Here is a 21,180-nt window from a genome sequence, read left to right as displayed (position 1 = left end):
TGCTGTGGGAGCACAGAGGGGAGAGGGAGAAGGTGATGTCAGCAAGCGCAGAGACGAAGTGACAGGCTCTGGCTCTGAGTGGTCTATGTGTGAGTTCACGGGCGGTGAGGGCAGGCTAACGGGTGGGCAGGCTGGAGCTGGGTTTGAATGAGGGCGTTCTGAGCAGCAGAAGGCCCCGGTCATTTGTGTACTTAGCTCACAACCTGGGCAGCAGGTGATGTCATGGAAGCAGCTGGCCGGCTCTGGGGTGATCCAGGTGGGCTAGAAAAGGGCTACGCTACTGAGCACACACTGTGGCTGGCACTGGGCTACCTAGCTTAAGTCACCCTCACCACAAGCCTACCAGGCAGGACAGCTGTCCGCGGCAGGAAACAGACTCAGAGATGGGCAACCTGCCAGCTCGCCAGGGTGAGAAAGTGACACAGCAGAGTTTCCAGCCCAGGACAGCTGATCCCAGAGTGGTCTACTGCCGACCTACCCCACTCCCATGACGCTCTACTGTCTGAAAAAAGCAAGCAGCAGTGGGTATAAAGGTTCTCATTTTCAAAAGAACATCGTGTATCTGTGTCTAAAATATTAAGATAGGTAACATGTTAAAATGATATTTTTGGCCCTGGACTTCCCTGATCACCCTCTGAAAACCCAAGTAAGTAGGAGACAAAGGCCTCCCCCCATCGCTGCCACCCCCCACAGGCCAAGAGGCACTTCTCTCTCCCCGCACACCTCAGCAAAATCAAGCGGACAGAAATGGCATAGGGGAGAAAATAGTGAGAGAACTTCCTTTCTCTAGAGAAAGTGGCTGCCGTGCTGTGCACCACCACTCCCCGGCAGCTTGCTTTTTACCTTAAACCTGGTGAGGAGTTTCAAGAGGCCTACTGGGGGAGCTCTGAGACACAGTGACTAGGCCAGCCTGCCCGAGAAGAAAAGAGGAGCTCCAGGGCAGGCAGGCGAGGGCTATTTTTGGTGGCACTGGCCTCACCCCCACATGAGTGTGCCCAGGGAGAGGCAGCTGGGGGTAAGAACAGGAAACCTTAGAAGGCAGAGTGCAGACGAGTGCAGGCCGAGGAAGACGGTCAGGTCTGAGCTGGGGAACTAGGCAGCCACTTGGAGTAGACACAGCCACCAAGCTCAAGGGAACCACCAAACAGAGGGACTCGGCAGGGAAGCTTCAAAAAGACCAAGGTATCATCCCCTACACCGTCTGCCAGGTCCCAAGAGCCCAGCCCCACCCACACTTCAGCTCCAGCAGGAAGTGGGCAGAGGAACATCTGGCACGTGGGGGAGGGGTGACAGGAGGAAGCCGGGGGCAAAGGCCTCACCCTGCTTCCCTCGTCAGGGGCCCAAGGCAGATGGAGTTGGGTGAGGGAGAACATTGGAACCCAACATCAGGGTTGGAGTTTTGATCACCATCCAACTCATCTGGGCCTGGACTTGTGCCTTAGCATGAAAGTAGGACTATGATACCTGAGAGGGAACAACAAAGTCATGGAATTTTTGACCCCCCTCAATTTCATTCCTGAGAAACCCCTCTGAAAAAGGTTTACACAGACACACCAAAGGAAAAAGTAGTGGTTACAACATATCAACTTGCGTGCTAACTTTGCAGGTACTGAGCAAGAGCTGGTCCATTTTCAGATTAGGGACTACAACAGAAAACTCAAGAGAATGACTTGGGTAACAGAGAGAGATGTGGACTAACTCATTGTACTTCCACCAATGGGATGCCATCTTCAAAGGATTTTCAGCATCTCAGAAGCAGCTCCTTAAGAGTAGTTTCCAAGCCAAAGCGTGTAGTGTTCTGTTCCAGATATCGGGGGAACCCCCTACCCCTACAGCCTCCCTCTGGATATGGAGACTTGACGGCCACCACCATGAATGGCCCGAAGCACTGAATCTCATGGTCTCAGATTTTCCTTCCTGGGAAAATTGGGGCAGTTTTCCAAGGTGAGTCTTGGAAAACAATCTTGTCAATGACTGTGACAAGAAGCAACTGGAAGGTTCTGAAATGAGACTCAGAGCAAGGCAGTGGTCAGGGGAAAGCCTCCAGAAGAGAGAATCTTCCTTGTCCATCCCCAGGAAAGCCCCCAGAGAAAAGCAGTACAGGCCAGAGCTCTTCTAATTCCCATTCCCCTTTGGGCTCAGAACAGCCACTGACTTTCCCTCTAGCCCGCTCCCCCACTGGAGCCAGAGCAGGATGAGCGAAAAGGAGGGTGGGGAGGGCTGGGGCCCGGCCTACAGGGGGAGGCCAGACTTCCAGTGTAACCCCTCTGGGCCTCAGTTTCCCCACCTCCAAAAGAATAGGTCATCGTTCTCTAAAAGTTTAACCCTAAGGATCCACAGAGACAGAAGTGAAAGCGAAACCCCTTCAGGAAGAGCTACCTTTTCCTGTGCCGTCTTTAGGGCATATAAAGCTCCTCTGCACGGTCTCACTCATTTGCTCACAGACATCTTCTCAGCCCCAGCAGCGTAGGCAACACGCAGCCAGAACTGAGCGGGAAAGGGCACAGGACCCCTGCCTGCAAGGTGTTTTCAGGCCCCACAAAGCCAGCTGGATGTACCCTTGGCCCAGACAGCAGGTGGCTGCATTGGGAGGGCAGGAGGAGCCACAGGCCTGGCCAGTGACAGACGCTCTTCCTACTCAGAAAAGTGGAGGCTCCTCCTGGCTCTCGCTGATGCTGCAGGCAGCACCCCAACCTGCGATTGCTGGTGAAGGAGCACTCTGCCTCTCACCCCCACCTAAACGCTAAGGAACCAGCATACGTGCTGGGCAAAATGGAGAAGGCACGGCACCCCTCGTTTTCCCACCAAACAGGACAATCACATATTGATTCCCATTTTTATGCCAGAAATAAAGGATAATTTTCTTCCCCAACATCCCGAATTAGGGGCTGTGTTGTTGTTCGTAACACTGTCCCGCTATCGATCAGACATCACAGCCACATGTAACTCTGCTCACTCTCAGGCAGGAAGATCTGTCCCCACTGTCCGCTGGCGAGAGATCCGAGGCAACATCACACCTCTCTAACTGAACGCCACAGGCCACAAAATCGCCACGGTTTCAGAGAATGCTTTCATCATTCGTTTGGTCATTCACTGTTTCAGAAGCAGTATTTTTTGAACACCAACTCTGTGCCAATGCTGTGGGTACTGGAGTGTAGCAGTAAACAAAAGTCTTTGCCCTCGCGGAGCTGCTTTTTCTAGTGGCGTGCGAGAGCAATGCCCTTGCTGGCGTGGAAGTGCTCGATTCTATGAAAACACGTAGGAGAAAAACACAGGGAAGCAGGGGAGAGAGGGCAGGGGCGTGGGGTGACAGCAGTGACTTTAAACAGGCCACGTAGGCCTGTGGAAGGAGGTGACTTTTTTTTTTAAAATGTAATACTGTTTATTTAACTTCAAAAACATTTCAGCATTCTAAACATACAAAAAAATAACAGAACGTTGCAAATCATGTTTTAGTACAGAAGGTTCTTGAACTTTCATTGATGCAGTGGCTCGTTTGCTTTGCTGACAATGAAGAGTTCCACGGTTTGTTTAAAAACAAACAGTTTAAAACTGCCGCACTTAACTAAAAAGGATCCAAACACTTCTCATGCCAGCTGACCCCCCCCCCTTCTCCACAACTATGAATGGCAGCAGAATGCTAGGTCACTATATACAGAAACAAGACAACCTGAAGCCAAATGGATGCCCACTGCAGTGTCCACAGGTCCAGCCTCACAGTGCACGCCCTGAGCTACAGCGCCTCCAAAAGGCATCTTCCCCACAGCCTCAACGCCAAGCAAGGAAGATCAAGAATTTGTCTCGGTTGTTTTGTTCTTTTTACAAACTATAGATATATACAGTTGATAACTCAGGATTTCCAGCCAATAACCATATAGTTAGCACCACCTTACAAATAAAAAAAAAAGAAAAAGAAAAAGAAAATGCCAGGAACATCTTTAAATGCCTTGTCACACCAACAGCAAAGTGCACAGAGTGAGGAGAACACGAGAGCCTTTTCATTTTAAAAATGTTTGGAAATACGTACAACTTTGATACAGTTTCAGGGTGCTCTGGACACCCATGGCCACTTCATGTAAACCACTGACAATTTCTAGAGCACTTTGAGAAACTACAATATGACCGCGACCCAACTGTGTGATTAAACCTAACGAGGGCAACAGACACGCCTTGAATAAGAGGGGTGTCAATGTCAATGACGGCGCTCCCTACTCTAAGGTATTCACAAGGAGACAGAGCGACAGTTTTTTTTAATTCATTCTCCTCCTCCTCCTCCTTCTCTTCCTCCTCCTCGTCTTCTTCATCTTCCTCTTCCACCTTTTTCCGGGCAACTTTGGCGGGACCCTTCGCGCCATCAAACTTTCCTTTAGACTTATAGTCGGTGACATCCTTTTCGTACTTCTCCTTCAGCTTCGCTGCCTTCTTGTTGTAAGGCTGCTTCTCACCATCACTTAAGTTATTCCACATCTCGCCCAGCTTCTTTGCCACATCTCCAATGGAGATACCAGGGTTTGTAGATTTGATCTTGGGGCAGAATTCTGAACAGAACAGGAAGAATCCAGACGGTGGTCTTTTGGGGGCATTAGGGTCCTTCTTCTTCTTGCCTCCCTTAGCTGGTCCATAATCTTTGATTTCCTGGTCGTAGCGTACTTCGTCTGCCTTTGCCATTTTTTCGAATTTAGATTCCTCCTTCCCAGACATTGTCTTCCACCTCTCAGAGCACTTCTTGGAAAATTCTGCAAAATTGACAGGGACCTCTGGGTTTTTATTCTTGTGTTCCTCTCTGCATGTCTGCACGAAGAAGGCATAAGCAGACATCTTGCCCTTTGGTTTCTTGGGATCACCTTTAGCCATCCTGACTGTATTGTTTGCTAGTCTCAGGAGGTGACATTTGATCAGAGATCAGAAAGTGAAGAAAAATGCCAAAGTGGATCTCTGGGGGACAGCATCCCAGGTAGGGGAGGAGCAAGGACAAAGGGCCCAGGTGGGGGACAGCAGTGGGGGGAGTTGAGATTTTGGAGAAACAGTACTGTGGTCAGTGGGGGCTACAGCAGCAGGAAAAGGCAAGGTGGAAAGTGAGGTTAGTAACGGGACGACATCTATGGGATGGAGTGAGACGGTAAGCTCACTGAGCGCACTGGAAGGTTTGGAGCAGAGAAGTGATAAGACTTTTTTTTTTTTAAAGTACAGTTGACATTAAATTTGATAGTAGTTTCAGGTATACAACATAGGGATTCATCATTTATACACATTATAAAATGATCGCCAAAAAAGTCTAGTTACCATCTGTTATCACACAAAGTTATTACAATATTATTGACAATATTCCCCAGGCTGTACTTTTCATCCCTGTAACTTATAACTGTAAGTTGGTGTCTCTACTGCCCTTCCCCTATCTCACTCATTCCCCCACTCCTACCCTTCTACCCACTGATGTGTTCTAGGTATCTAGGATCTGTTTTATTTTCTTAGATTCCACATATAAATCATACACCATTTGTCTTTCTCTCTCTGGCTTTTTTTTTTTTTTTTAGATTTTATTTACTTATTTGACAGAGAGAAAGAGGGAGAGCACAAGCAAGGGGAGCTGGAGAGGGAAAGGAAGAAGCAATCTCCCTGCCGAGCAGGGAGCCCGATGTAGAGCTCGAACCCAAGACCCTGGGATCACGACCTGAGCGGAAGGCAGACACTTAACCAACTGAACCACCCAGGCATCTCTCTCTCTCTGACTTACTTCACTTAGCAGAATACTGTCTAGGTTCATCCATGTCACAAATGGTTAAGACTTCATCCTTATTTACAGTTGAGTAATGTTCCATTATATAATATATACACCACATCTTTATCCTTTCACCTGTCAGTGGACACTTAGGTTGCTTCCAGAATCTTGATACTGTAAATAATGCTGCAATGAACATGCTGCGTGTATCTTTTCTGTTTTCTTAGATAAATAACCAGCAGTGGCATTGCTACATCATCGAGTATTTCCATTTTTAATTTTTTGTGGACGCTCCACACTGTTTCCACAGTGGCTGCACCAATCTATATTCCCACCAATAAGGCACAAAGGTTCTGTTTTCTCCACATCCTCACCAATACTTGTTATTTGTTTCTTTGATACTAGCCACACGCTATCTTATATTTTGAAAGGATCACTCTGGCTGCTTCGTGGAGATGTGCCTCGGGTAGGAGCAGGGGAACAAGAGTCAAGGCCGGGAAAACAACTGAAGGCTTTGCACGAATGTAGGCAAGATGTGGAAGCAGCTATGATCAGGGCATAACAGTGGAGGTGATGAGAAGAAATGAGATTCCCCACGTTTTCTCAAGGCAGAGTGGACTGAACGTGGTCTGAGAAGGAAAGAAGGAAGAGTGTCAAGAAAACCTGAGCATGTAGAAGGAGTGAATTGTCATTTACAACCATTTGGGAAGAACAGCTTTGAGGAGGGAATCAGGAGTGCTGTTTTGGATTTTCAGAAGCCACGGGACATTTAAGTGGAGATGCTAGGGAAGGTACGAGCTACACAATTCTGGAGATAGTAAGGTCTCAATCAAAGATCTGAATTGGGAAGTCATCCATGACAGATGGCGTGTGAAGCCCCAAGATGGGATGAGATTGCCTAGGGCCTGAGTGAAGACAGAGAAGAGGTCTCAGGTCCAAGCCTCAGGCAAAGGAGTATGAGAAGGCATTGCCTGAGAGGCAGGGAAACTGGGAATGTGGGGTATCTCGGAAGCCAAGTGAAGAAAGCATTTCTAGAAGGGGGAAATGATAAACCATACCTTAGTCCTTGCTTTACTGACAGGGTTTGACTTCTCAGATGAAAAAATGATGTGCTCCAGGACCTAGTACAGGTTCAGTAAGAAAGGACTAGGTTCAATCAAGTTCCTAGACTGGTAATTAGAAAAAAAGGGAAGGATATAGTCTTTCTACAAAAATAAGAAGCAGATAAACAGTCTGATATAATGACAAGTAGATGGATTAGAAACTGCTTGACTGATGACACCCAAGGGCACATATAAGTGAATGAGTGTCAATCTCCAAGGAAATTTCCAGTGACATGTCATTGGGCTCTGCCCTTAACCTACTCAACATACCAACGGCTTTTATCAGTGATAACTAAAACGGACTGCAATCAGAACAATCTAGAAGGCTTGTGAAAATAAAGCATCCCAGTGTCCACCCCAGACCTACTGAATCAGAAAATCCCCAGACAGCACTGGGGGGGTGGGGTGGGCAAGGAGCTAAAGGAAGGCGTGAGTTAGAAGAAAGAACTGAGGGAGAAGCTTGATCCAAATGTATGGCTAAAGCCAAGCTCAGCGGAATGGGGAATGTGCTGGGTAACAACTGGGTACATGGAGCTTTACCTCTGATTCTGAAAAATCAGCCAGACATGAGGTGGAAAGGGTACACTTAGCTGGTTCTGAGACCAACTTGCGAGTGTCCGTGATCAACAGTGGGATCTTAAGCTACATGGACAACAGGCGAGAGGAGAAGGGACATAACCCAGCCATACCCACTCTGGCCCCCTCAACGGTAGGGGGGCACACTAGAAAAAGGTCAGAGGAGCTAGACCAAGATGATAAAGGGACAACTCCCCCACCCACCAATTCCTAGAGAGAAGCAGATGTTTAGCCAGGAAACTCAAGAAACCAGCCTCAACCCCGAATACTTTAAGGGCCAACATGCAGAAGGACTTGCTCTGTGGGATCCGATAGGGCTGATCTACAAACCATAAAGAAAAACTAGTAGGACAGGATTCTACTTTGGTAGAAGGAAGGTCTTTCAAACACTAAGAGGAACCCAAAGAGACAAAAGTAGTGAGTATTTAGCCACAGAAATTGCTAAACTTACACATGCCCCCAAATTAGCATTTATTATAATGTACTAGTTTTTGTTTATATACATACACACATACATATGCACACCCTTCCTACACTGTAAATTCCCTGAGGAATTACATCCCCAGAGTCCAGCACAAGCCCTGTCCTGTGCTATGTGCTCAATAAATGCTATTATGGCTGGATGCTGCCAAGCCTATTATAGAGGTGATTCATGCTAGAAATTGTTAATGTTCCTTCTAGAACAGCAGGTCCTATGATCTCTGAAAAACTGCACATAAACCAGTTTCCCCTGGAGACATAGTCATCCTTTGCATCTGCACAGTCAATTCAGAATTTAGATGAAATGGATTGTTTGTTACGTCTAAAAGTCAATGGTAGATAGGGGTGCCTGGGTCGCTCCGTGGGTTAAGCCTCTGCCTTCGGCTCACGTCATGATCCCAGGGTCCTGGGATAGAGCGCAGCATCGGGCTCCCTGCTCGGTGGGGAGTCTGCATCTCCCTCTGTCTCTACCTGAGGCTCCCATTGCTCTGTCAAATAAATAAAGTCTTTAAAAAAAAAATAAGCCAATGATAGTACTAGCCCTAGGTTTAAGACTCAGCTTGGTATTAAGTATGTACGGGGCAGGGGGTAATAATTTTTGTCTTGAATGTTTCTGTATTCCACATAAAAACGTGTAAAGCTTTGTCTACTAAGGAAATCTGATCCTTCCAGCTGTGACCCAGTTTGGAGATAATCCACCTCCAGGTGTTCCTTCAAGTAAATGTCACCACATCCCTACAGGGTGGTGGGGGTGGATTTACTGATTCACAGGCTGGTGTTAGCAGCCCAGGAGGACCGTGCTGCCTACCACCCTTGGCCAAATTCCGGTTCACCTCAGAATTTCAACCCCTCTGAGGCCGGTCCAGCTGAGAAGTAGTTAACCCAAAGGGCTTCGACAGAGTTGCCTCTGCAGTCAGTCACCAAGGGGATCGATGCAGATCGGGTTCCATGGCCCCACAGTATGGGTGCCAGTCCTGCAGGGATGGGAGTAGTACAGGGGCCTGCTCAGTGCCTACTCTCTGCCCAGTGTCCCGAGGTACCTCAGAAATAGGGCTGTGAAGGCCAAGGGGAAGGAGAGAGCCTGCAGACTGCCATGGGGAAGACTGCTGCCTTGCCCGTCTCTCCTTCCTGCTGGCCTGCTGCCCCCCCCAACCCCCCACACCCCAGTGCGCTTCTTCACGTGTGCCATCCAACCTCACTGCCCCTTCTCTGGGACCCTGATTTACTGTTCATCCTTCTTCTTGAATTCACTTCTTGGAAAATACATTTCTCCGGAGTCTGTCTGTGTCAGGCAGGGTTCAAGATGCTGAGGACATGCCATGAAAGGTGTGATGGTGGGAAAAAGACAGCATGTCACATGGACCTGAGTGTGAGGATGCAGGTCCAAAGTGGAGAGGAGGGTAGTCATGTAGGAGCCACAGGAAGGTCATCTGAGCCAGACTTGGAGGAGAAGGAGCAAAGCCTGGTGACAGCCAGGCAAAGAGCGCTCAGAGCAGGAGGGAGACAAATGTCCCTTGAGACTCCTGAGGGGACAGTGGCTAGAGCAGGGCCAGTGAGGGCAGAGGCACAGATACCACTGAGGCAGGGGGGAAAAAAAAAAAAAAGGTGTTGGGGCAAGGGCCCAAAGGGGGCTATACCAACTTTATGCTTCACAGGGAGCTATGGAAAATCAGCTGACTGGATTAGAGGAGTGAAGTCATCGGACAGACATCTTAAAGAAGTCCCAGCGCGAGTCCATCACAGTTAGAGAGACTGGCGGCCAGTATCTAAGTGGCAACATCGAAGGTTGCAGGAGGAAGTCCTCGGCTAGTTAACTGCCTACTGTCAGGGCCCCACAGGCGCAAGAAATCTGCATGATTCACTGCTGTGTCCCATGGCGGGGGGGCGGGGGGGTTAGGGGGCGCGGAGATGTGCCAATGTGCACTAAATTAGGTTCCTCCATGTCCTTTTACCCTCTGCTACCTCCACTTGGTCCCGGCTCACAGAGCTGCTCCACAGTAGCTGGGTAACTGGCCAAGTAACTTCAGCTCTCCAGTGTAACTTTCCATTTACTGGCAGTGGCCTTGACAAAGAGGGGTCTGCTGTTTCCCCCCAACATAGGGACCGCAGTACCCCCTTGCTCTGATATTTGTGTGTGTGACCCTTCCAGCTTTAGAATTTTGTGATTTTATCACAGAAGAGACCTTTGGGGCAACTGATGAAACAAGAAGGTAATTATATTTCACAAAGAGAAAAAAAAAACCTTCAAAATTACCAATGGGCTGTTTATTGCTACAATAGACAATTAGTTCATTTAATGCCTTCCAACATCTTTTTAAATCAGATAGAAATGGACTCTTATTAAAGGAGGATTATAAAAAGCTGCGTTATCCATCATTAATCAATCAGAAGGCTTCTAAAAGTAACATTTCTGAGATTCCACCAATACAAATCTATGAGCCAAAAAGGGGACTGATTCACTTTTCCAAAAGATGACGAGTATTCAACATAAAAGTTTCTAGATATCAAATTATGTCTGTTTGGTCGAGGTCAAAAGAAGAAATACCGAAGGGATAACAGACAGGTCTTCTGGAAAACTGAAGCTAAGCTCTGTGTCTGTGAGTTTTCACCCATCCACCCACTCCCTCATTCCCTCAAGGTGGGAGATAAAATGCTGTCAAGGATTCCACTCCCAAAGAAGGAAGAAAAAAGCAGTTCATGTTAATTTTTGAATTCTAGTACCTGGTCTCAGTAGAACTTGTCAAAAAACAATTAAAAGGTACAGAGGGGAAGTAAGGCAGAGAGAACTGGACACAGGGTGGTGGGGTCATGAGCGTGTTGTGTAGAGCATCAATTGTCCAGAACATTGTGTCTTCACCATAGCCTAGAATATGCTCCTCCATATTTCCAGACTATTTCCTAGGAAATATTGAGGAAATAATTCCTAAGAAATACTATATTTGCTCATAAAGACATAAATATTATAATCATAAATACTGTATGTTGGATTTGCTCATAAATTCTGAACATTCCTGAATACTTTCAATCAGTAGACAAGTAGTCACATTCTTTAGTATTAACGTGAAGTTTATCTGATTTTCAAAAATGAATTAGATCTAGCTTCTTTCATACAACATGCTAATAGCTCATTATATAATGCTCACACCAAAAAGAAAAATAATCTTTATGGCCTGAGTAATCTTTAAAAGAGAGAGAGAAAGAGAGAGAGAAGGCTGCAGGTGGTTTGGTAACATTTATAAGCATTACTGAAATTCTTGTGCCAGAGTGATGAAGTGTTCCACAAAAATAGGTTACTTCCAGCTAACTGACATAATTTCAACACACGATCTCTGTTATGCACATGTATTGTTACTTTTGTAATTATTATGATATAATGAATGATTTCGTCTTTATTCCTAAGGAGCCTTAGAACTATAACATTATCTTCCAAGAACACTTTCTTTCATGAAAGAACCATGTTTCTTTATAGTCTGCAGCTGTCAGAGGAAAAGGAGACAAAGTGTAGAATAATGTGCAACCTCTAGCAACCAAAATGGGTGCATCAACTTACTTTTTCATTCCACGCCCACAGGCCAATTCCAAGAAATGCTATTCCCAAAAACTGAAAGAAAGAAAGAAAAAAAAGGGTGTTAAGTCTAAGGGTAAATGCTATGTTTTTACTAATACAAATACAAATAAAGTTCTCAACCCATTCTTTTGTCACTTTACCAGGCTGAGAAATACTCTTGTCTAAACTCTGACAAGAGTTTTCTGTTTTTGACAGAAAAAGAAATACCATAATCACCTTAATTAACATTAAGCATGAAGAAGGACTGAGTAAAGAAACCATGGTATAGGAATCAGCCTTAGAAAAGAAGGAAATCCTGTCATTTGTAACAACACGGATGAACCCAGAGGGCTTTATGCAAAGTAAAATAAGCCAGACAGAGGAGATACATACCACATGGTATCATTTACATGTGGACTCTAAATAAAGAAATTGAACTCACAGAAACAGAATAAAACCGTGGTTGCCAGGGGCAGGGGGGAAATACTGAAAGGTTAGCAAAAGGGTACATGTTGTAAGATGAATACGGTCGGAGGATGTAATGTAAACACCATGACTTCAGTTGGTAACTTCCGCTAAGGGAACGGAAATGATGTCACACACCGAAAGGTAACCGTAAGGTCATGGATGTGCTACCTCAAGGGTGGGGAACCCCTTCACAACATATATATGTATCGAATCATCATGTTGTACTCTTTAAATATCTTATAATCTTATCTGTCGATTCTATCTCAATAAAGCTAGAAAAACAAAAAAAATTTTAAGTTATTTAAAAAGAAGGGTTGGAATATGCAGGTGCTTCAAAGTCTGATATTATGAAGGATAATAATTAGGTAGAACCTTGAGTAAAACCGAAGTTATTAATAATGTCTAAGGCTGCCTTTCAGTGTAGGAGAGGGCATAGTTCCTGCCCCTATAAATCCAAGCCCGGTGTTCACTAGAAAATGGAGTATGAGGGACACGAACAGAAAAAAGCCGGTGATCCTCTCTACAACATCACACGCCGCTGGGAATGGGCCAAGAAGAAGGCAGGCAGACGCCACACTCTTTACCACTTCTTCCAAAGGTAACATGAATCTTACAAAGTCCAACGTGACCCAAAGAAAAGTCCTGGATTCTTCCATTTTTCAGAAACTTAAATGACTTCTATCGTCCTTGAGAAGGGCTTCTACAGTTCGGCCTGGTCTCCCCTCAGTGCGTAACTTCGCGTATACCCGGGAGCACACAAACACCACAGTGAGATAAAGGGGCACCCACCGCAGAGCTGTCGCCTCTCCCCAAAAACACCCCCACAGTGCTGCCCCTGACCTGTGCTTGGGTGGGGGGAGCAAGCAGTACCCAGGGGGACTCCCTACTGTACTTAGCTGTCACTGTATTCCATCTGCTCAGGGATACACATTTCCGTCCACGTTTTAACACGTCTGAAATCAAGACAGGTCTTAAAATCGATGGTATCTCAGTCTTCTCCCTTTGACCTTACCTAAAATAATAGCAGGTCTTGTAATCAGGGTGTCCTATCTTTGATGACACATCGTACAGGGCTGTCCACCCCCTCAGAGCACAGTGGTCAGGACTGGGTGTAATTGGCCATGAGCAAAGACACATCTTATTCCTCATCCTCATTACCAAGAGCAACTCGGAATTTCCTTCCCAAACACTGAAGCGAAAGGAGAGCGGGCAGGTTAACGAGCAGTTTCAATCTGACAGCAGCAGCGCACCCTGTTTATTTTACTAACATCTTGATTAAGTTAAATGTCAGGGAAGCTGCACACTGAGAGGGCCGCAGAGAGAAGACGGGTGTGCGGGTGGTTCTTCTTTGCCGTTCTGGGGAAATCCGAGAGCCGTCCACCTGGAGAGGTCTTCATTCGCAGCCGGGGGAGCTGACCCATTGTGGGCATCAGCTCATCAACCCAAGGGAGGCTGGGGGCTGGGGGGGACACCAAGGGCAGAGGGGAAAGGCAGGACTGGGGAAAAAAAACAAAACAAAACAAAAAAGAAGGCTGACTGCCCTGAAAAATCTGGTTGCGTTTTTAGAAGCAGAATTTCCCAAATCCCCTGCCAATTATCAGACTCTGTAGTGAACTACATCCAACACATTCGGAACCCCTGGACACAGAAGCTGCAGCACGTCCTTGATTTGACAAAAACAGAAGACCCCTTTCTTCCTGCTCTTGCTCTCAGAGGTTTGGAAAGGGTTTAGAAAGAGTCGTTGTGAACGTCCCAACGGAAAACGATGGTTGGTCCCTCTACAGCCCCAGTCAGAGTGCCCCTTTATGTTTCTGATGGAAAACAACAAATGCACCAGTCCCCCAAATGACTCCAAGATACTCGGGACTCTAGTACAAAAGCAGAGCAATTCAGCATGTTACTTTTGTATGTAGAGGTCCTAGGCTCAATGCGGTAACAAGCCAGAAGGGCAGACACAGCATCCCATCAGACCTCGAAATCACAGAGTGCTTGACTTCACACCAACTGATGTGAAACTCCTCCCAGTGAAAAGCCTCGCCTTCTCACATCAGAAGCTCTTCGTGGACACTAGTCAACCACCTTCCCTGATGCAGTACCCCAACACCGTCACCTTTAGCGATGGGTGGGATGGCCTGGCCGAGAACATCACAGTCAACTCTGTTCCTCCCGGAGAACAGGTTCCCATGGAAGGCTCCTGTCTAACCACTAACATTTATTTCTTATTACTGGACAGGCACTGTGCCCATTAGTGCTTTGCCTGCACTGTCTCTTTTAAGCTTCACCACAATTTTATTGTGGAATAGGCACTGTCATTAACCCCATTTTAAGAAAGGGAAGAATGAAGCTTTCATTCTTTGGGTTTCAACCACTACTGAATGATGCAGCAGAGATGGGAACCAAGAGGAGACTGACATCAAACTACGCATTCTTACCAGTCCCCAAAATTTCCCATTTGCCCCCATGGGGTAGAAAGTAGACGCATTTAGATTAGAATTACACATAACAGGACGAGGACATCATATATTCCTCCGCCCAGCAGGCAAAGTGGACTTGAAGAGGTAAGACAATGAGAACCTTGCCTTCACACAAGGACTGGTTGTAGAACAGAAATTCCCCTGTGCAGGTCAGACACAGAGTAACCTGGAAGAACAGAGAAATTTCAATGGTGAGCCAACTTTCTCCTCTTTGTATGAAGCTCTCCTCTCTTCTGGGCACTTGGAAAACCCCTTTTCCTTCACAAATCATAGAAACAGACTAGAAACCAGTGATTTTCCACCAAGAGGAGAGGGGGAAAGAATCAGAATTTAAAGAAGACTCATGGGCAATTTCCTCTACAATCTTGCTCTAAGACTTCCTGCTTTAACTGTGACTCTCCAAACAAGGTTTAAGAATTTGAAGACAAAACACAGTGAAACGAAGGAAAGCACCGGATACCTAAGCAAGCGGTCCGGCCGGGGCCTCAACTGCATACCTTTGCTGCTACATCACTAGCAAATGTCCTCCCAATTACTCTCAGCCCATATGTTTTGTTTTAAAATTGAGTTGTTCCAGCTTCAAGTAATTAAACAGAAAAGAGCCAAAAAACAGAGACAGGCACGCAGCACTAGAGGCTAGCTGAGTTTCCCCTTTCCCACCTCTAGAAGAAAAGTTGACCGTAAACCACAAAACTGACCTCATTCTGATACCTTGAGGCCAACTTCCAGGCAACGGGGAAGAACACTTAAAGTCAACTCTTCGTTCCTTTGGAAAAGGTGGAAGGGGGGGCGTAAAAAACCACAGCAGATCTGAGGCCTCTCACCATGTGGCTGTATATGCAAACAGGCAGTACAAATATCTGGCCACCCAATTTTTGATGTTTTAAATGAGTAACAATAATTTTGCCAACATCTGTTCAATGCTAAGTAGGAACTAGGCACTGTGTTTTATACGAATTCACTAAGACAGCACTGACTAATACAGCAGCCACTAGCTACCGAGCATTGCAAGCATGGCCAGTGCACACTGAAATGTGCTAATACATATAAGACATACATTGGATTTTATTTTATATTTTTAAAAGATTTTATTTATTTATTTATGAGAGACAGAGAGAGAGAGGCAGAGGGAGAAGCAGGCTCCCCGCTGAGTAGGGAGGCTGATACAGGACTTGATCCCAGGACCCTGGGATGATGACCTGAGCCAAAGGCAGACGCTTAACCATCTGAGCCACCAAGGTGTCCTACCTTGGATTTTAAAGACTTGATATAGGGGCGCCTGGGTGGCTCAGTGGGTTAAAGCCTGCCTTCAGCTCAGGTCATGATCCCAGGGTCCTTGGATCCAGCCCCGCATCAGGCTCTCTGCTCAGCAGGGAGCCTGCTTCCTCCTCTCTCTGCCTGCTTCTCTGCCTACTTGTGATCTCCGTCTGTCAAATAAATAAATAAATAATCTTAAAAAAAAAAAAAGGACTTAATATAAACTAAAAGAATGGAAAATCCTCAGTAGTTATTTTATTACTGATTATATGTTGAAATTATAAACCGGCTATTTCGAATAAAATAGAATACATTATTAAAGTTAATTAATATTATCCCCATTTTATAGATAAGGAAATAGATCTCAGAAACTAAGTCATGTTACTCAGGATATCTGAGTCCTCAGCCCAAGCTCAAAACTGTTTTAGTACTTTCCTGAGACTCTTGTCCTAAGACTCAAAATCACCCCTTTAGTTTCCAGGCATTCAAGGCAAAGGGCTGTATTCCTAACTGGAATGGAGAATGGACTGGAATGGAGAACAGCCCTAAGCGGACACAGAGGGGGACGCTGACGGAAGCCTGCTGGGTGCAGCAGAACAGAAGCCAGCAGGGCGGACACTCAGGAAAAGCTAGAAAGGAAAATGGCCCCAGGATGTGACCAGGGCAACTGGACATCTCCGCCAAGAGGGACACATCTGCCCCGTTTTGGGGACTGCGAACAGAAGATCTCTTTCTCTATCTGTTGCTTCAGTCCGAGCTGAGCCTCTAACACCTTGGAAGTAGACAGTGTCCATTCTAATTAGTACAATAGACAACTTAAGAAGCCACTCATCCATCCATGTACCACTTCGCATATTCTGAGTTCTTACTTTGTGCTAGGTACTACTTTACTCTTGTGATAAATACAGACACAGTCCTTGTCCACAGTAAGCATACAGTCCGGTGAGAGATTTTAAGCAAATAAAGCATAAAAGACAAAACTGCTCTGGATGGAGCTATTAAGGAGAAGAAACTAAGGTCAATACAGACAAAAGAGGAAGACCTGACCCAGAGCACAGTCCAGGAGGGTTTCCCTATGTCAGGGAGGTAGGAACTGGGGTCTGAAAGATGAGAAGATGTGACTTGGCATGAATACCTGAAGAGTATTTCAGACAGTCAGAAGAGAATGTGCAAAGGCCCTGTGGTGAGAGGAACACAGCAAGTAAAAAAGTCTAAAAGGTGATTGGTGTGACAGGTGTGTGAAGAATGGGGGGAAAGTGGCAGGTTTGTCATTAGTGACATGAGTATGGACCAGCTCACTCAGGGCCCCATAAGGCACATTAAGGAGTTCAGTCATTATGCTAAGAGTGACAAGAGGCCTTCTAAATGCCATCTGTGTGTAGTGGACTGGGATGGGGCAAGGACACAGGCCTTTATCAGATTTGAGCTGCAGAAAAGATGAGAGAGAGTCCAGAATGGACACACCGGGACTGAAGGGAGGCAGCTTTAATCACCCAGACAATACCTGACTGTATCCAGGATGGAAATGTGAAGAAAAAGATGGAATTGAGATTATTTGGAAGTAAAACTGACATTTCCAGTAATGGCTCGATATGGTGAAGGGGGGGCAAGGGTGAAGGAGAAAGAGGGAGGTGTCAGGGTTAATTCCTGTTTCTGGTGTCTTCCACACGGAGACTGCAGCCCTTCAATATCCATCTTATGTCCTGACAGAAATAAATCTCAGGTGCCAATTTCTTAACCAGCCTAAGATCTAGTGGCATTTCCAGAGATCAGCTTTCTTTTACAGTATTTTGCCTGCTATCTGAATTCTCTTTTAAAGGAGCATATTTCAACTTGTATACTTAAAAAAAAAAAAAGTTATTTAAAGTCTATACGCACATCTATCTCTCCCCACTTTTATTCATAAAAGGAAGCAGTTATGTACAGGTGTACATTAAAGGTCACAGGCAACTCTGAAATAGACATTTTTAATCCTCTTTGCTTAAAAAAAAACAACAATTACGTCAATGGCATCTGCCCAGCATCCCGTGAACAGACTCAAAATAACAATGCAGCAAGGTAAACACGACAGAGGAAAATCAAGATCAGGTCAATCTGTTCACCTAAATTAGAGCCTCAGAAATATTATCCAAAATAACAATGGAAGGAACTCTTCTTCCTTCGACATTCTGATGAAGTTTAAAAAAAAAACTTTAAGCTCTGCCTGAATAAACAGGAGAGATTCATTGAAAACATTTGGCAAAGAAGAGAGGAAAGAGTATCTTTAGAGAAAAAAAAAGTATTTTCCTTAAACTACAACACGGTATTTTTTTCACTAGATGTTTGCTGACACTTTTGTGTGACCAATACTTCAGTTCTCACAGGGATGAGTGGGGACAGGCGGGGGTCGGGGGATGAACAGTCCATCCAAGTGTGCCAAATATTTATGCCCTAGAAAGACACGGTGTCTTTCTAGGGCAAGGGCTGATATTAGGAATAAAAAGCCTCCGGGCATAATTCCTGCTTTGTCAGAGGAGTCAGCCTGGGCTAGCAGAAAATTCAATACCCAGAAAGTCAATCCCAATTTTGCCACTGGGTCCCCGTGTCCCAGCTGGTGCACTCAAACTGTCCGGAATCCTCATGACAAGATGGCATGACAGATAAAGCTCAAACCTGTAAACAGGACGTTCTCCATCTGAGGCGGGGTGACCCTCTCTCACGTCACTCGGCTCCCGCAGCCTCCATGTAGTCTGAACACCTGAATACACACCGCCCGCTGAGCCCCGCTGCTAGGGCTCCGAGCCTGTGTGATCTCGGGAAAGGCTCCTCGTTCCTTAACACATATCTGAGCATCTCTGATGAGCCAGGCAGCGCTCTGGGGGTTTGGGATAAATCAGGAAACAAAACAGACCAAAGTACCTGCTCTTATGGGGCTGACGTTCTAGCTGGGCTGGACTGGGAGGGAAAGGCGATACAAAGAAAGAGAAATGAGTAGATTATACAGAATCTTACAAGGTAAGAAGCACAGTGGGGAAGGGAGAGCAGCACAAAGGGACTGAATGTGCCTCAAGGTGGAAGGAGCGGCTGCAATATTAAAAATGGAGCGGCCAAGGCAAACCTCCATGAAGCAAGCTACGTATAAGGAAAAAACACAAAGATGGGGAGTAGACTGGTAGATATGGGGCGGTGGGGGGTGAGGGGGATGTTGCAAAGGAGCAGCCCGGCAGGGCCCCGTGGCAGATGCAACAGGAGTCAGATGGGGTGAGGCTCTGAAGCCCCAGTGATGACTACGATCTCTTCTGGGAGATAAAGCAGCACTGGAAGGGTTCCTGACTTCCTAGAGCCCCATGGAGATAACAAGGGCACCTAAGAAAACGCACCAAATGACCGTCGGGGTCCATGTGATCGTGTGCGACTGGGTGGCATGCCAAGAACCTGTGACGCCCCCGGTGCGTCACTACTCTGTGCATATTAGTGCCCTCCCCTTCCTCATGCAGTTCTCCGCCTGCCTCCTCTAAGTAGGAGAAAACCTCCTCATTCACAGTGATCCGAAGCCTCCCTCTTCTGAACTTCTGTACCCCCTGCCACTTGGACCCTTGCTGACATTCACCCACCCGGGGGGATCGTGAAGGGGTGACAGGATCTGGGCTCAGACTGAGGAAGTGACTCGGGCTGTGTGACCCCAAGCACCTGGGCCCAGTCGAGGGGGCGGAAGCACTGCCCTCCAATTAATCATCTCCCTCCCCTGATCTTGGCTGGAGGATCCCTCCCACAACAGTGTATACAGGCATGCCTGTTCATTTAAAAGAAACTAATAAATTCTAGTCAGAATACTGAGATCATGTTTAATTTAAGGTCTTTTCTACTTATCTTAGCAATATGACTCAGGAATTTGGGGTATGCACGGACCCAGATTTTAAATACCTAGTAATTTTGAAATCCCACATTAAAGTAAGTTTCTTCCCACTGGGGCTTCCTGATGCATCGTCCCTCTCCCTAACTTTAGCCCTCCTCGTTTTTGTGTTATCTCCTTTGTAAATGCGTTTTGGTTTCATTATGCCCTCTTATAAAAAGAGAGTTCTTCTGAAAGAACGTGGGATATAAATATAATCAATATTGAGGTTGGGGTAGCTTCTCAATCTACACCCTTCCTTTTTGAAAACCGGCCCATCCCACAAGGATGGGCCCCTGCACCACGTTTGTGAAGGAGAGCCACTCCCCGCTGCTCTCTCTAGACTGATGAGTTGACCGAGGTGGGACCTGTGGCTCAGGAAGAGTCATTCCAGCAAATACTAGGCTGAGACAAGAGTCTCTCTTCCCCAGGAATCAGGTACTGGACACAGTGATTTTCGTCAGCCCCGGTCTCCCTGATGCTAGAACAGACCAGGGTGTGGTGAATAAAGCACCAGATGGAGAAAGTGGAAGAGATGCCAAGAGCAACTTCCAATCCTGACCACTCTCTGCTCCTTATCCCCAGGATCCAAGGCTGCGCTTCCCAATCCTGGGTTCCAAGCAGTCCCCTGGGTCCTTAGGATACGCCTCCCCCCTCCCATCTTAGCTGAAGCTACTTTGGGGGCTTTCTGTTACTTACAACCAAGAGAGTCCTAAGACAATAAATAAGAGACTGGATTAATTTCCTTCAGGCTTAGACCCTGTTAACAGTAAAGCCTGCTGAACGGGCATGAGCACGACGGTGCTCTGGGGACTAATGAAGACGTGGCGGAGGGTGGTGCTCCTCTCCAAATAACCGACTAGGAACTCCAGTGGTTCTGAACTACTCAGTAAAGCTGTGGTCACCTGGTGGAAGAAGGAATACATCATTCAGCCGCATAATTCCATGAAAGAAAAGAGCGAGCTGCCCTCTGCTTGCTTGTTGAGCTCTGGAAGCAGGACAGTCAGAGCCCAAGAAATGGTTCCCAAAGCAAGAGCCTGGAAGAAGGGTAAGAGTAGCAGTAGGGAGGAGCCTCTTGCGTGGTTCCTGTGTTCTTGCCTCCGGTTTTCCCAGAAAGGGCACAAGGACTCTCTGCCTCTGACCTTGTACCACACCAAGAGAAGGCCAAAGCGCCTCCTTGAAGATATGTCTGCAACCCAGGGACAATCTTGCTCGGAAATTCCTTTGTTCAAGATTGGAACTTCACTTCCTGGCAAGAACTAGTAACGTGAGCTGGGAAGGGAGAGAAAATGGGAGGGCTCTGCGGGCAATAAAACTTATACTCTTCTTGGAAATTCCACAGGCAATGCAGGCAAAGAGAAAGGAACGTGAGGGATTAAGCGATGCAAGTCTGGATGGAAAGAGGGAGGCTGCAAATTACAGCTCACTAATCTTTGTCTCGGGAAAAGCAAGGCTTACGTTGCCTGGGCTCTTCCATCTGTAACCCCCTGATTAGATCAAGCCAAGGCTAAGAACAGACAGGACAGAGGTTCTAAGGGCTGAGGAGGATGGAGGGATAACTCAAGTTTTCAAACCATAGGCATGAGAAGTTTCGTTATCTACAGGCAAACATCAGCCTTGGCGGGAATGAGCTTCTGCTGTTGCATGAAAACAGCCAAGCTGGGCGGCTCCAGCTGATGGCAGCC

General features: G+C 46.5%; 2 protein-coding genes across 3 annotated transcripts in view; both read right to left on the bottom strand.

The window, feature by feature from the left end:
• The window catches only part of TSPAN5 (tetraspanin 5), a 176,058-nt gene that overhangs the window by 26,001 nt on the left and 128,877 nt on the right, over positions 1-21,180 (bottom strand). For both annotated transcript variants that reach the window (XM_045997273.1, XM_045997275.1), the window contains exon 2: positions 11,429-11,479. In XM_045997273.1, the coding sequence (XP_045853229.1) occupies positions 11,429-11,479 (51 nt within the window). The remainder of the gene's footprint in view (positions 1-11,428; positions 11,480-21,180) is intronic.
• On the bottom strand, positions 4,072-4,863 carry LOC123932511 (high mobility group protein B3-like). Its single transcript, XM_045990780.1, has one exon. The coding sequence runs from the start codon at positions 4,852-4,854 to the stop codon at positions 4,072-4,074; it is 783 nt and encodes a 260-aa protein (XP_045846736.1). The 5' UTR covers positions 4,855-4,863.

Source organism: Meles meles, chromosome 2, assembly GCF_922984935.1.
Source record: "Meles meles chromosome 2, mMelMel3.1 paternal haplotype, whole genome shotgun sequence".
Lineage (NCBI taxonomy): Eukaryota > Metazoa > Chordata > Mammalia > Carnivora > Mustelidae > Meles > Meles meles.
This window is presented reverse-complemented; position numbering and strand designations above follow the sequence as displayed.

Bases quoted from the DNA above. Each gene is read 5' to 3' on its own strand.
- LOC123932511 (XM_045990780.1), bottom strand. From the start codon at position 4,854: ATGGCTAAAGGTGATCCCAAGAAACCAAAGGGCAAGATGTCTGCTTAT.